Consider the following 16868-nt stretch of genomic DNA (forward strand, 5'->3'; position numbering starts at 1 on the left):
CAATGGGTCTGATTGAAACACCTGAATTCAATACCTAAGAGATGTGTCCCAATGCTTTTGTCTATATAATGTATGTATCTGTACAAGTACAGGAGCTTTACTACCCTTATTATCAATATCATCAAATACAAAAAATCCCTATGAGTTGGGCCCTACTTCGATATCTCTTTTACCAGGCAAGAAAGTCAGCCAGCTTTAATTCAAGAAGAATTCTTTGTAAGGAAAATTAAACCTTATTCAAATGCTTATTGAACAAAAGCAATTCAGGAAAAAGTTAGTGACACTGAGCATAATTCATGCATTTGCATAATTTTTGGAACAGCAATCTCATTACACCAAATACCCCTTTTAACACAACAAACTATATTATGTTCAAAAAATATTAATGTTGATCACATTAGTAACCAGGTCATTTCATTACTTCCTGGAGTTGCACAGCTCTTTCTAAGCTCTGACAAAGTTGACTCTGATGACGACAATGACCATCTTAATTTCCCCTTAGAATATTTGAACACTATTAACCCATCCGGATTAACACAACACAATCTTAGCCTTAAAAACGGAACAATAATTATGCTATTAAGAAACCTTAACACTAAACAGTGTTTATGCAATGCTACACGTTTAGTCGTCAACACCATGCCACACAATGTTATTGACGCAAAACTTCTTACAACATCACATGCTAACAATACTGTTCTAATTCCTAGAATTAACATTACAAGTTCTGACCTGGAATTACCTTTTACACTTAAACGGCGACAGTTCCCCATTAAATCTACCTTGGCCATGACCATCAACAAATCACAAGGACAAACAATACACAAAGTTAGCATCTACCTCTCTGAGCCCATTTTTGGACATGCACAACTTTATTTGCTTCCTATATGCGTCATCTACACCTTCACACTATGCTATATCTCATTCATACATCACGCTGTTTGTAATTTCACAACACCAGGGGTTGGCGAGCGAAGCGAGCAGGGGGCGGAGCCCCCTAGTTCATTTAAGGTTTGCTTATTATCATGTTTTAAGGCTAAATTCAATGCAATGTAACATCTGAAGCCTATGCTCCATTAAATCTACCCTGTGATACTTAATTGGAAGAAAGAGTTAACAGAACATGGGTGGACAAGTGAAAGGAGTCTTTGCACTTCCAATGCCTGTTAATGAGGAATACTGTGCAATACATTAGCTGTCTTCAATTCCCATACAAACAGTAAACACTTAACTGCATGCTTTGGCAGCTATAAAAAGTGTTGCGAAGGATTAAATCCTAACAACATATGTGGTGGTGTAAATGGAACAAAAAGTATACTCTTGCTTAAGTATATTTCAAATTTATTTATAACAAATACATTATAAAATATGTGCATGGAACGGCATAGTGGTTAATGCTACTAACTCACTCCTCGAGTATGAAGCTTTAAACTTCTGTCAGACACTAATAACGTGACTCACCAAAGCTGAGTTGGCAGCACACTAGGAAGATTGTTGATTCTAAACTGGACATGTCTGAGTGAATGTAGGTGTAAGACTGAGACAAGTCCTACTATAGACTGGCATTTTATCCAGTGTTGGTTCCTGTCACGTTTTCTCTGGGTGCATATTAGATTCACGGAGAACCTTAAAGACAAATTTGCTCTACAGAAAGGTTACAATTTTGTCCTGTGTTGTTTCCTATCTCTTGTCTAGTACTTTTGAAAAAAACTTCAGCTACTGTGACTTTTTATGAAAATCTGATGTGCATGAAAAATGGATGAATGAACAAACTGTGCAGGATGATACTACAACAGTTTAGTAGAAGGTTTATCTTCTAACTGCACACAAGAATGAAACCATTTACCATAAACATAAAATAAGACGCAAATTCAAAGCAGGACACATTAATGTGCATACTCTTATATAGTACATGAATACCAAATTTTTTTTAAGTAGCTAATATGCCGAGCATGTCCAGTTTTGGAATGTGGGAAAATGTAAACAAAAAACATTGCAAAGAACATGCATAGACAGTGGGCAGGCTGGAAAATTAATTCACCAGTAGAGCATTGTGTCACCTTAAAGCACAATAATACTGCCTATCTAAAATTTGCTTAACTAAATCTGTATAGTACAGGCTGAATAACCAACTGTGCAGCTGTACAATAGCTTTATGGAAAACAAGTGGAAAGCAGGAGGGAACTGATTATTATTACTAATCACGTAACTAAAAAGTAGTTTACCAGGAAGCTCTGCACTAACATGCATAACCTGAAATACAACATTATGTTCCAAGGTTTAACTATGTTTCAGTTGCTAACATTTAAATGCTGTATCAGCAATATTTTCATGTGTATAATTCTGACCTCTATGGACTATGTTTTAATAACTCAACATCAAAATGGATTGTGCTAGATTTCTTTAAAAACTATTAGTAAATCAAACTACAAAGAGTGAAAACAGAAACCTCCAACCTATGTGAAGAACACGTACTTTAGGAAATATGAGGGGCACTTAAAATGACAAAATTAATTTTTTTGCCTGTTTTTTTTTTTGATGCAACGTACCTTAAGAATTTCATCCCCTATAATGATGATTCCAGCAGTAACCACATTTTTTTGTGACTCATTGGTATTGATGTTGTTGGAAGAAGGCCCCATAGCAAAATCTGCCATAGCAGTAAAATGGCCACTCAGTCTCTGGACTCGAACCACGTTTCGTGCAACACTGTGCAACATTAAATGTAGTTGGTAGTACACAAAGAGATCACCGGCAATCCATGACATACATTATAGGAATGAAATCTGCAATATATAAAAACCAAAAAAAAAAAAAAAAAAAAAAGACCCATTAAAAACTACTAAAAAATGACAGAAGAATGTATAGACCTACAATTTCAACTGGTTCATCTGCATATATTAAATGCTTGTTTTAAACACATACACAGATTTCCTATCCTATAAAATAAACACCTCAATCATACTTGAGAATGATAGTGCGGGTTCTACACACACTCTAAAAATCTTCTTTTAAAATCCAAGCTCTTTTAACATATTTAAATAAAAATCCTTTGCAACTAAACTAAAAATACAATATTTGAATGTACAAACCTAGTGAAAATGTACAAGTTAAACTCAACTTTTGTTCATCTGTCCAACCCATTACTATAAAAGTGACCATTTTATTAAGGATTCCTTCAGATAAGTGGCTTTGAATTAAAAAAAGCAGTTTGTATACTTTAAATCCCATCATAATGAACTATGAATGTATATGAGAAAATAACTTAATTTGAGAATATTGATTATTAAAATTATATTTTATCCTTTCTGTAGTTTGTGTTTTGAATATTAAATACCTAGAACATTTGTGGTCAAACGGAAATAAAAAAAAATGCATAATATATTTCATCCATACATTGTTTCAGGGACCCAGTGTACAATAGTTTTCCTTCCACAGCCCAAAGACAGGCATGTTTGTCCTCATATTTGTGGATTTTAGGAGGCCCAGACCCCTCATAGACCCAGTGATCATCAAAGGTGACTGTGTGCAGATGGTGCAGACCTATAAATATCTGGGAGTGCAGCTGGATGATAAATTAGACTGGACTGCCAATACTGATGCGCTGTGCAAGAAAGGACAAAGCCGGTTATACTTCCTTAGAAGGCTGGCTTCCTTCAACATCTGCAATAAGATGCTGCAGATGTTCTATCAAACAGTTGTGGCGAGCGCCCTCTTCTACGCAGTGGTGTGCTGGGGAGGCAGCATTAAGAGGAAAGACGCCTCACGTCTGGACAAACTGGTGAGGAAGGCAGGCTCTATTGTTGGCATGGAGCTGGACAGTTTAACATCTGTGGCAGAGCGAAGGGCGCTCAGCAGGCTCCTATCAATAATGGAGAATCCACTGCATCCACTAAATAATGTCATCTCCAGACAGAAAAGCAGCTTCAGCGACAGACTGCTGTCACTGTCCTGCTCCACAGACAGATTGAGGAGATCGTTCCTCCCCCAAACTATGCGACTCTTTAATTCCACCAGGGGGGGTAAATGTTAATATTTAACATTATACATAGTTATTGTCTGTTTTTTTCACCTGTATTATTATCATTCTTTAATTTAATATTATTTATTGTATCAGTATGCTGCTGCTGAAGAATGTGAATTTCCCATTGGGATTAATAAAGTATCTATCTATCTCACAGGTGGCGCAGTGGTAGTGCTGCTGCTTTGCAGTAAGGAGACTGTGGAAGATTGTGGGTTCGGTTCCTCCCTGTGTGGATAGCGCTTTGAGTACTGTACTGAGAAAAGCGCTATATAAATGTAATGAATTATTATTATTATTATGTTAGGTTAACTGGTAATTCTAAATCAGCTCAGTATGAGTGAGTTTGTTCTCCGATAGCTAACAGTTAACCAAATACAATGAACACAATTAAAGAATACTTCATCTAGACAAAGGATGGCGAAACCCTCCACAGAAACTGACAAAGTTTAATGCTAAAACCATTTTAAAATAGCAACTTAACTCCAGTCTGCCATGTTAAACGAAAAAAACACAAATCCCGGTCCGTAATGCAATTCGGTCTTTTCTTTGGGGTTAGGACTGTTCCTAGGTATTTAAAACTATGAAGGAAATATTAACATCTTATCACAAATGGCGATACGCATCCCATTTGCTTCCGAATTAATAATGACAAAACTTATTTCATGATAGGATTTAACATATTATTTCACTACCATTGTGTGCACGATTGTATTTTGCCGCATGGTTCAGGTGTAGCACAAATTTTGTAAACATAACAAATAGATAAAACCTATCATATTGTTGCTAGCAAAAAATATTAACTATCATAAGGGGGGGAAATAGGACGTCTAGTGTCGATTACAAAGCACTGTAGTAATTGATGCGGAAGTCACATCTAAATGTTCAGATTATCAAATTAATTGTCGATTTATATATCATTTCTTAAGGATTAATCATTACAAAATACAAAGCTCAGCCTGCACTGGGATGAAGCGTGCTATGCTGTCTCAGTGTTTTACAGCACAGATCTCATGCTTCACTAAAATTCTACGGAAGGAATTAATGAAACACGCCAATGACTACAAAGTTCATATACAGTTAACACAAGCAGCCAAATGACGCGTAAATCTCGTTGATTAGTACATAACCTTTATCCCTGTCAGAGCACGCAAAACCACTAAATTGCATTTATAAAAAGCACATATACAATTGGTACCTGTAATTGAAGAAGAAAAAAAAACTGCACGTACTGCGTATTTAAAAGCTTTGTCACCCTGCACGCAGTTAGGGTAGCAACTGTCGCTACCCGATCTGCGTGCCTACCAGATTTGCGCGCGCAGGCGTATTGAAAGCCTAGCATGCCGTAAAGTGTTCACGCATGCGTTAAACAGATTGGGCAGCACCGTAAAGTGAGCGATGACGTTTTCGTTCAATACGTATGCAATAACACACTCCGCATGCGCTTAATCATAAAAAAAATATACAGTATACTAAACCTTTCGCTTTACGGCACGGATCGCTCTCAACTGCGCATGTCGATACACAACGGGCAGTACAGTATTTTCGTTTAAATGCCGTAGTAGTTGACCATAACGATAGTATTATTAAATATTCATTGTACGTTCTGTTTTCAGGGCTGAATTAAGCTTGTCGTACTCCTCCTTATAAACGTTAATTCTTTATTACTGAGATCGCTTCGTTTAGTTTACATAGCACTTCATTTTTCAGTTCCCATTGTACAAAGAAGTATTTAACCATTGCATATGTTATTATAGTCTACATATAAAAAATAAATGAGTTTTAAAAATAGATGTATTCAAGTACTTTATTGTCATTGAGTAACGCAACGAAATTACTCGTGTCAACTTCATGTTGCATTTAAATTCCAATGTGAAATAGTTCAGATATACAACTATGCAATAAATAAAGTATGAACTAAAAACTGAGTAATCATACAAAATATGTTCAAAATATTGGCAAGATGCCATATAAAATGTTAAAAGTAACCAGGATGGATTATTATTGCATAAATGCACAGCAGTATAGATTACCTATATTAATTGTACATGATCAATGAAAACGATTTCAGATTGAGGAGATATACGAGTTCAATAAGTTTAGAGCAGTTGGAAAAAAGTTTTTTTTTGTGTGTTTGTAGCATACAGATTGATAATAATATAAATTCTTTGCATTTATATATCTGAAATGCCTGCCAGATGGGAGAAGCTCAGACAAGTTCTGTCCAAGATGAGTGTTCTCCTTGATGATGTTTTTAGCCCTTCTTACACAAGGAATCTTGTATTGATGATCAAGTGATGGCAATTCAGTTCCATTGAACGTCTTGTGATGTTTTTATGATCCACTACTGGGCTTTTTTGGCAGGTTTGGTGCAGCTGTTGTACCAGGCTTTTATGCAGTTAGTCAAAATAAGTGTGTATATATGTACAAATTAACTGTTGATGCACTTTTCATCCCTGGAAAAACTCTTTAAAAATAACTTTACATATTATTATTAAAGAAATACATGTCATAGGGCATCAAAACTTTATTGTGGTGATACTAGTGGATTGCATAAACAGTCTTTTTTAAGAAAAAGAAATCTTCATTTCATGTCTAACCCACATAAAGCACAACCCCAGCACCATCTTCTGTGATACTATTGCTCGTCTTGTACTCAAATTTAAATGGCTTTTATTCACCCATATAGTGTCTTAAATGTGAGTTAATAACTGAATAATGAAAAAGGAAATACACTTTTCATGCAAATTTTATTGAATAAATGTTAAGAGAACAACAAAAGTGAACAATGTGACAACAATACACCTAAAAAAAACCATTTGTCAAATGTACAAAAAAAAAAAAAAAGTAAAAAATCACCACATAGCTTTAACATATTTTACCCAGAGCACAGAAAATTTAAAGTTACACTGTTTTGCTATTTTGATCATTAAAATTATTCCACAAATAACTTCTCTAACATTTTAATACTAATAAAGCCCAAACTGCTAAACTGATTAACAAATATAACTTTATGAAAGCGAAAAAATATATATACAATTAAAAAGTACATCTCCTTAAATACATCAGATGGCCCTGTTGAAGAACAAAAAAAGGTCCAGTTGGTCAGGATGCTTGACAAAACGTCTCAGGGTCACAAGGTCACAGCCTCCCCAGGCCCCTGTGGACATTCTCACCAAGCATACTGTTGTAGTGTTAATCCAATTGCAGCTCCATTTCAAGAGGGTCTTCAGAAATCTTTTCTCTTCAGCACCACAGTCAGTTGCACGAGACTTGACCAGGGTGCATGGCAAAGGGCATCACTGGACAAAAAAAAGAAAACAGCAAAAAAAACAATGGTTATTATCTGGTGTAAATCTTTCAAAGTGTATGCAGTTCCATTCATAAACCAGAAGTAAACCATAAACTGATAGAAGTGGGAATTAAGCAGAGGTGAAGTTTAAAAATGGAGTTTTAAAAGTATTTTGAAAGGTTTTTCATTTATAGCCGGCATTCTATATTTTTGGTATACATGTGCAAGCTTCTTCACCAGTTCTTTCATATGCAAATTAGTGGTTGTGGATTAAAGATTACACTGAGGAGTGCTGGGGGAGAGACAGTACCAAATACTGGAAGGGACTAAATTGTTCAGAGCTTTTTATGTAATGAATAGTATAGAACTTTAAAATCAATTGTGAAGGAGACAGCCATCCAGTTTATTCAAGCTAAGGTCAAGTAAATGAGCTTGGAATATGGAGAAAAACAAAATGTAAACAAAACAAGATACATTACCCCAGAATACTTGGCAATGACGCAGTAGATTCAGACCCAAGACTCAAATGAAGGATTCTGGAAGCATCTTCTATTCCAACAGATATCACAGCATTCCCTCCTTCTTTAATTGCTGCCCTATCTTTCGGTTAAATTCTTCCACTTCACTAAGGCAAGTAAAATATAAAAATAATAAACAAGAAATATTTAAACACTTACTTCAAACATTCCTAGACTTGACTTTTACCTGATACTGTATTCTGGGCCACCAAGAAATAAGTCTTCTGCCTCCTGTCCTGATACACCCTGTAGAGCAGCCAGGGCATGGATGATGGACTATCCAAAATTAAGAAAGAAACAGAATACAAAAGTTGCTTGCATGTAACTGAAATATGACCACATCACATTATAAGTGAAGGCATACACCAATTACCCAGTAACAAAGCATAATACCCCTAAGAATTTGCTTTACTTTGCAAATGAATCAGTCTGGTTTTGTTTCTATTGAAACTCATACGAGAAAAACAACAGTTACTGGGATTGCGAGGATTCACACACTGACTAAAATATTGTGGTCTAATGTTGGGGAGTTGCATAAGAAAAAACACATTTTAACATTCGTTAGTGGATACCAATTTACTTCTCTCTTTAAAAGAATTGTAAAATTTAGACACCTGATCTGAGATACATCTAGGCAGTTCAGATTTTCAAATTCCCAAAAAGAGAAAACCTACTAATCCATTAATCAAGTATAAATCAGTAAATAACAGGAAAGTCCACCTGATCAGTTTTTTCAATAACACAATTTATTCAAAGTTTTGCATATTTCAAAACATTCATGCGCGTTCATTGAAATCACCAGCCTATTTAAAACGGTAAATTTTGTAATATTCCAATTATTAAACAAAACGTCAGATAATCCTAAATATATCTAGATTATACTACAGTATATACTGTATTCTCAAAAATTGAAAAGCATTCAATAAACATTACGTACAGTACCTTTAATCATAAAATTCACGGACACACGTCGTATTTCACTTCGCTCTCTGACCGTTACATTGTTGCTAAATTCTTCCCGTAAAAGATATTCTTTCAAGTCGTTGTAAAATTGAAAAGTCTTCATTTTTTCAAGAAGTGAAAAATATTCTTCTGCCAGGAGAAAAATTCAATATGCTCCTATTCTCTACAGCAGGGGTAGGCAACGTCGGTCCTGGAGTGCCACAGTATGTGCAGGTTTTTGTTCCAACCCAGTTCCTTAACGAGAACTCAATTATTGCTGATGAAGCACATATTGCTTAAGTGACATTTTAATGCTTCATTTTAGTGGTCTCGCTTGTTAAGGTTCTCCAACCTTAATTGCTTATTTCAATCTTAAACTTAAGTGTTTTAATTGCTCCTTATTAGCAATAAGATGTAAAACAGGGGTAGGCAATGTCGGTCCTGGTGAGCCGCAGTGGCTACAGGTTTTCATTCAACCCAATTGCTTAATTAGAAACCAATCATTGCCAATCTCAGACCTTATTTAATTTTATGGCTTGTTAGTCTGTGCAATGTAAGGCTTTTATATCGTAGATTTTTTTCCTTTCCAAGGATATCATCCAAATGATTTGAAGCCTAAAACAGATCATTTTCAGTCTGTCACATTTTTCTATTCAGTGTTTTATTAAATCAAACCGTGCATGATGAACACACACAGATGTAATTGGAAAAAAGCTAGCTGGAGAACTGCTGGCTGCTTTGTCCTTTACATCTTATTGCTAATAAGGAGCAATTAAAACACTGAATGCAGCAGTTTAAGATTGAAATAAGCAATTAAGGTTGGAGAACCTTAACAAGCGAGACCACTAAAATGAAGCATTAAAATGTCACTTAAGCAATATGTGCTTCATCAGCAATAATTGAGTTCTCGTTAAGGAACTGGGTTGGAACAAAAACCTGCACATACTGTGGCACTCCAGGACCGACGTTGCCTACCCCTGCTCTACAGCGTTCTTCTTTCTCCTTCTCACTCGAATGGCGGAAGTTCTATTTGTTAATGCAGACCGAGCAATTAAAATCCCGTGGTAACTTTTTTTCTCGTGTGCCGTGAAACATTCGACATGCGCAGAACAAATCGGGCAGCGTCGTGAAATTAATTTTAATTAAGCAGAGAGCGCGTGCGCGAGACAAATCGGATGGGGACTCGTGTCGCAAAGTAAAAAAAACGCAGATCGTGCAGGGTCGTACTAGTTAAGCTCTGCGCATGCGCGCGCAAATCGGGTAGGCACCGCAGATCGGGTAGCGACAGCGACAACCATTTCACTGCATTTCTACACATTATCAATCACTTACCAGTACACCCGGCTGTTATATGCTAAAGAAAAATACCCCACCCTCTCCTTGGATTGCGACCAATAGCAGGATACATTAGATTGATGGTTAGCACAACTTGCCAATCACAACAAAGACCAACATTAAATAGTTTGGTTGAGTGCTGAAAAAACAATTTTGACTAACTTCCTCCAATGATAAGGCTATATATTAGCGTAATAAACTAGCAAACATTGTTTTTTTTCTTTTTAAATTGTATTTTTATTAAAAAAAGTCCATTACAGCTTTATTCCAAAAGCGGCACGACATTTTCTTTAAACATAGTACGTCACTGTATTATATACAGATAGTCAACAATGAACATTATACTTAATGAAGACACTATTTAACACAGTCAGTACTGGTACCAACAATATAAAACATAAGATTATCTCGTATAACATACGAAATATGCATTTCCTTTGTAAATTACACAACAGGGCCAAGGAGAATGAGGCTGACACTAAGTCAAATAAAATACGCGTGTACTAAACAGCATTTCAATTACTCATTAAACTAATTACTTGCCCTAAAGCAAAACAAGTTCAAAGATTATTTCTCTCGGTGAACCTAAAGTTAGGTGTTTTCTGCTTCGACTGTCTACAAAGAACTTGCAATATTATGAAATAATATTAGTAAAACAAGGTTTTCAAAAAAAGAAAAAATGTCATTTTTCTAATGTCACGCATTTTTATCAGTGGCCCTTACTGTAGGAAATAAAAAAAATATGTATATGTTACTTTCATAGTAAATATGCCAGAACAAATAGCTGAATTGCGCAGCATTCAATACAGAAGATGTCAGTGCACACTTATTTAATTTAAAGATTGCAAACGAACCAAGCACTCACAAAAATTAAATACTAAGTCAGTGCCATCCACATATTCAGCATTGCTCCTCCTGGATTCCAAAATGTGCTGAATAATGTCTCATTAGGATTCTTAAAGCAAGTCCGCCTTCCTGATGTTCAAGTTTTTATATATTATATTTGGTTCAGATAGCAATCTGTAAAAAGTCATTTAATCAATATCTTGTTTAAAGCTCATATTCATTTATCAGTAGTCTTCTCTGGTAGAGGTCTCCTGAATAGCAGAATATGTGGTTCTGTTTAAAGAAAAAACAAGGATAAAACATCTTAAGAAAAGCAGAGAAGACCTAGTTTAATGTGAAATAAAGCTTTGTAGAGTATTACAATATTTTTCTTTGAGACACTGAAAAACAAAAGCAAAAACAACACAAATGAAATTTATATATAATCCATGTTATGATAATTTCATAGCAACAAGTCTCTAACCCTTTTAACCTCCCTCTTTATTGTAAGATGTGGCCACTTTCATACGCTCCCTGGCCTGTAAATTGTTTAGCGTCCAATCTTTGCACCACAACCTACCTCCCACCCTCAAACTGCTTTGCCTCTTTTTTTGGATACTCCATACCAGGCAGATGCTCAATATGCACATAACAGTAGAACTGTCACATTTTTCACTTTTACTACTCAACATTTCAAGTATTACTTCTTTTATTTTATATAGACAGGCTAAAAAAATACTTAATGGTTTAGATAAACGATGACTATGTTTTAGTAATTTCCTGTATATTCATGCATGCCAATTTAAAATTACAATGTAAACATGCATGGTTCATGTAGCAAATTTGGAAATGCTACAGTATATATTTGTAAATGTGTATGCATTTCTTTGACTGAATTTCTTTCCTCTGAAATTAAACTGATCTCAGATATATAGTAAACAATGGGAAAATGACCAAGAAAGTTTGAAAAGTACTCTTAGGAATATCCAATATTTTATCGCTTGTATTACTGATCAATTTGAAAGTTGAACATATATACTACATGCGACTCAGGACTTGGAGGACTCTTAGAAGGCATTTACATGGAGCGCACATGTCTGAATTTTAGGCATTTCATGTGCTTTATTGGCCTAATTAATTTCCATAACTGAAAACTTGCCAAATACTAAATGATGAATTAAGATAGGGAATTGTTCAAGGGCTACTATATCCGGTGAAACATGCCTAATTTATTGTTTTTGCCAGGATGAAATGGCATATATCAGATTCAAACATTACAAAAAATGTGAAAATCCAATTGTTTTTTGTAGCAAATGTACTGTGATAGCAGCTTTCTATTTCAGTACCTACAGTAACAGAGTAAGAAAACGGCAAAAAAAATAAGACATTTTCAAAACTAGTCACCTATATACTATATAATGTTCCTTCCTATCTACAAGACTATTTGCTGAAACCATTTAAGCCAGTTCAATGGATAGTGTGCCACAGTCTGTACTGACAGGGTACACAATTCACAAACATGCTCACAGAGTAACAATTTAAACTCTGCAAGTAATATAACAACAACATCCAAGCTCCTCTATATAAGAAGTCAAAAGAGAATTTTAAAATGCCTTCAATTCAGTTTTAGACTAGAAGCAAAAGTCAAAGTAAATAAAAATATTTTCAGGGCAACAACATACAATTTAGAAAGATCCCACAAGGATCAGTTTCCAAAAATAATGAAATTGGTGGTGAAACAATCAGGAAAGGAACAAGTGATTCAAAATAATGGAAAGCTTGACAGTCTAAAAAAGAAGAATGGAAAACCTGCAAGTTACTTAGATTCATATAATAGGATTTTAAAAATTACAATAAGCAAAACACTCATGTATTAATAGAATGATAAAAACAACTTTAATGTACTTAGTGCATTAGGTACACTGCATACTGTCAATAAATCTAATTTTAGAATTACTGTATTGCATGCCAATAACCATAAAAAGACATTTAATAGACAGCTGGCATTAGCCAATAACAAAATGTTACTTTATACATCTTCTCAAAAAATTGAGTGTCAGTTGGCAATATACCGGTAATTGTGCAAGAGATCTTTATCAGAGTTGTTTTTTATAAAGACATTCTATAAATTGTAAGACAAACTGACCAGGATCATGAATCATATAGTGCACCCAGCCCTGGCTCTGTTGAACTCCCAAATTACGCCATTCTGTCTCTGACATTAAGTGATTCGTGGGCACCAATTTAGCAATCTCTTTGGGCAACATTACATGTCTGGAAGACAACAAAATTGAAAAAAGTAAACCATTGAAATTAAAATGTCTTTTTTTTTTTTTTTAAACTGACAAAAAAAACAAAAACTTTTCACAAAATTATAAAAACATAATAGCTACACATTTACAGTGGCTGCATTAACTGCACTAAGCATCTATTTTAACTAAAACATGTAAAAACATTAAAAAAATGATGGCCAGAGATTAGCAGGCCATTCTTTCCTCTGCTCAGGCAAATCTGCTCATATTTTTGAAGTAATACAGCTAAATATCTACATAGATGAATCATATACTGACAACCCTGCAATTCTAGAAACGTTTATAATTAAAAGGAATAATTTACAATTTTTTTTTCATGTTTCAGGATAGAATGAAATTTCCTAAAGCTTTTTTCCCCACAGACATGTACAGCTAATTTGTTAAAATTATAGATGCTGTTCCTGTCCATTAGACAAACAGGTGTCTTGTATTCTACAGAGCAATTTACAATAATCTGTGCACCAGTGCCATAGTGCAGAGACACGTTTTATTCACCATATTACATTTCTTTCCAAACTAAATCTTTCATTAAAAGATTTTTCTTTAGTTATTTTAAAATATTTTCAGTTATAATTAAAAGTTAACTAACAAGAGACACCAGTACAAATAACAATTTGCATGACTTTCTGTTAACACCTATTAAAATCTGTGTGTTCTTCATAAAATAGTTATTTCAAAAACTGACATTGTGAAAGAAGTAGGTTTAAACACATATCATATTTAAATTAATTATTATGAATAAAGCATAATACGTTACTAAATTCCATTATTTCCATTGAAAAGTAAATCCAGACCAGTAAGCACTGTATGGTCACATTATAGGAAGGAATTTGTCTGTGATCCATAAACTGGTGGGAATAACAACTTGAAATGACAGTGATACTTTAGCTTCAAGCTTGGTAAAGGCTATTCTATATAACTTTCTCTCCAATGCATAACAAAACACCATATTATAAGATGAAAAACTAAGTTCAATAACGTGTTCCCAGTTTTGAGAATATATAACATAAATCACTACACTAACTCTACATTAAAAACTTTATTTTAAGTTACATTTCACATGAACAATACAAGAAACACAAGAGATACGGTACACAGGAATATAATCATTTTACTATTAACCCCAACCTAATGAATTGTAAAACTTTATTTTATTTTGCTACTAAACCTGCTACAACCATCACAGGCTGAACAGTACATTTACTAATTATTTTTTTTACTGATTCAGCACTGATCAAATTTACAATTATGATATAACAATTTAAGTGTGGTTTTGAAGTTGGTCAGAACTAATTATCCACCCACTGATCTATCAAACCCACTCTATCAAATTGAGTGTTGCAGCAGCTGATTTATCCCACCCTAACTTGCTGCAGTGCTGTAACACTTTACAACATACCTACAGTATACTGAAATACACCAGACCAAAAAAAATGCATGCACATTTTATTTTCATTTGCTTCACTGACTGGTGTGCTCTGGGGCTGTAAACGTAATTTTCTTGAAACCAAAACAGCATTGATAGTTTAAAATCTATAATTAAAATTAAATGTGAAATAACTAAACTTGCAATTCCTCATATTTTGGATTTCTTGCAGCTTTACAGTGGGGATATAGCTTTATTTTTTTCCTTGCATTAAATGAAAAAGAAAATGCCACCAATCCTTCCATACTCTTAATTTTCTTATCCAGTTTCAAGGAACAGCTTCACACCACTTAACACAAAGAACTAACCCTCGATGAAGTGCTAATTCAATGCAGGATTCTCATAAACATATCCACATTCACACACAGCCATTTTATTCAATCATTCACATGCTTTGGTTACAGAAGGAATGTCAGAGTATGGGGGCAGAGACAGGGAAAACTTGTTCACTCCAAGCAGTTTCTAGGCCAAGATTCAAAACCACAACTCTGGGGATGCCTCATATTAAATTTACTGTCTTTATTATGTGTAAAATGCAGAGGCATTGGACTTGAAATCTTAAGGATGCTGATCCTGTTTCAGCATTTGTCTTTGTGTGAACATGAACAAGTCACTTAACCGACCTGTTCTCTGCTTATTAAAAAAGTCTACACAAATGCACTGCATATTTATCCTGAAAGCCATCAATTTTATGAACCCATATAATCCAGTTCACATTGGCAGAGGCTGGAACCTAATCTAGTTGAAATGACTCTGTGGAATCTGCCAAATATAATAATAATTTAAAAAGTACATACAGGAGGCTGAAAACATCATATGTGTTATATGACAGCTGTGGATCATAATAGACTTGACTTGAAATGCGTTCTACTTGGATAATGTCATCATGCTCTACAAGTTGTATCAAGAATAAAACGTTTCCTTTTCACACTGTATAAACACAAAGCATCTGAATGGGCTTGAACAGTTGTAAAACGCATCAGACGTGATTCTATTCCGTCAAACAAAATAAAACTAATATAGCAAATAGGATTTATCGCATAAATCCATCAAATAATTCTTTGCAAATTCGCAACCATAATGGGTTAAAGACATTACTATGAATCAGGGGTCAGTTTTTGAATCTGCGCGTGACTATCTTTCATAGTTAACTGCCATCAGCGTAACAGATTTAGTCGATTACTCCGATAACAACACACATTACGACGAAAAAACGCAAAATATAACTTTATTGAAAAATACATTTTTCACCAAAAAATTAAAAGAAAACAATCAGGACTAAAAGGCCAGCTGTTCGCATACGAGATGCTCACCTGTATTCATATAGTTCGTCGTCGTATTTATCAGAGTAGTAAATGTGTTTCTTATCCATTATAAAAAATTAGAGCGAGAACAGTCGACAACGGTTTGAAAAAATAAACTCGGACTCAGCGCTAACTAACAGATTACAGGTCTGCTCGGTTAAAATGTACAGTTAGCTTAATAATCGAAACATAAACTGACAAAACACAAGAACGAAGAAAGAAACGCTGGATTTAGACTAGCAAAGTACTTTTACAGAATACTGATACATTACACAGCCCCTGGAAGTATGAAGCCAGAAACAGTTGATACACTCTTCCGCTTGATCCCTCTTCGCACCGCCAAGTTTTAAACAAACAACTTCGCATTTTCATTGGTCAAAAGAACAGTTCTGTGTCACATGACACGAGGCCGAAACAGAATCTTGGAGAAATTTGTACACATCGTTGAGACACTGGGGATGAAAACCTATAACCCGCCTTAATACAATGTGAGTCCCAGTGTTCCTAGGTCAGGGGGAATTCTACCATTTTTAGGGGGATATCAGTGCCATGGGGGAAAAATTGGAGTTTCACTGGGGGAAGTATGAGCGGATTTTTTAAAAATCGGTGGGGAGGGGTGTTAATGTGAATTATTTTTCTGTGGAAATAGACTTCCATACCGTCCACATTTTTTCTACCTCCAAATGCTCGATGAAACTGTCATCTAGCAATAACTAACATACTGGACAGGCATGTATTGTTCCATTTGAAAGCTCATGTATAATAGGTTAAGGCTTAGACTGATGGGCTACCTGAGCCCCCAAATGAGTGTAATTGCAGCTCACAGTACCTATAAGATCAGTCTCGTATTTCCCCTCCAACACCCCAACATCACGTTAACGCCCACAACGTCA

The 16868-nt window shown here is 34.9% G+C and overlaps 3 protein-coding genes across 5 annotated transcripts in view; all 3 read right to left on the reverse strand.

The window, feature by feature from the left end:
* flad1 (flavin adenine dinucleotide synthetase 1) overlaps positions 1-5357 on the reverse strand; it is a 35397-nt gene extending 30040 nt beyond the window's left edge. The window contains exons 1-2 of one of the 3 annotated variants that reach the window (XM_028794060.2): positions 5254-5357; positions 2550-2786 (exon numbers count right to left, since the gene is read on the reverse strand). In XM_028794060.2, the coding sequence (XP_028649893.1) occupies positions 2550-2768 (219 nt within the window). In that variant the 5' untranslated portion in view covers positions 2769-2786; positions 5254-5357. Of the gene's footprint in view, positions 1-2549; positions 2787-5219 lie in introns of all 3 variants that reach the window. The other 2 variants (XM_051923279.1, XM_028794061.2) reach the window with 2 other exon arrangements.
* Positions 1-16868, reverse strand: part of pygo2 (pygopus homolog 2 (Drosophila)) — a 168001-nt gene that overhangs the window by 82983 nt on the left and 68150 nt on the right. The window lies entirely within an intron of this gene.
* On the reverse strand, positions 10352-16268 carry LOC114646075 (cyclin-dependent kinases regulatory subunit 1-like). The gene is made up of 3 exons (XM_028794064.2): positions 15985-16268; positions 13080-13207; positions 10352-11227 (listed from the first exon to the last, which is right to left on the reverse strand). The coding sequence occupies exons 1-3, from the start codon at positions 16041-16043 to the stop codon at positions 11172-11174; spliced, it is 243 nt and encodes an 80-aa protein (XP_028649897.1). The 5' UTR covers positions 16044-16268; the 3' UTR covers positions 10352-11171.

Source organism: Erpetoichthys calabaricus, chromosome 2 (genome assembly GCF_900747795.2).
Source record: "Erpetoichthys calabaricus chromosome 2, fErpCal1.3, whole genome shotgun sequence".
Lineage (NCBI taxonomy): Eukaryota > Metazoa > Chordata > Cladistia > Polypteriformes > Polypteridae > Erpetoichthys > Erpetoichthys calabaricus.

Coding starts and splice junctions, on each gene's coding strand:
- LOC114646075 (XM_028794064.2), bottom strand. CDS start 16,043: ATGGATAAGAAACACATTTACTACTCTGATAAATACGACGACGAACTA. Junction 13,208..15,984: donor GACGAACTATATGAATACAG/GTGAGCATCTCG, acceptor GTTGTCTTCCAG/ACATGTAATGTTGCCCAAAG. Junction 11,228..13,079: donor CTATATGATTCATGATCCTG/GTCAGTTTGTCT, acceptor TTCTTTAAACAG/AACCACATATTCTGCTATTC.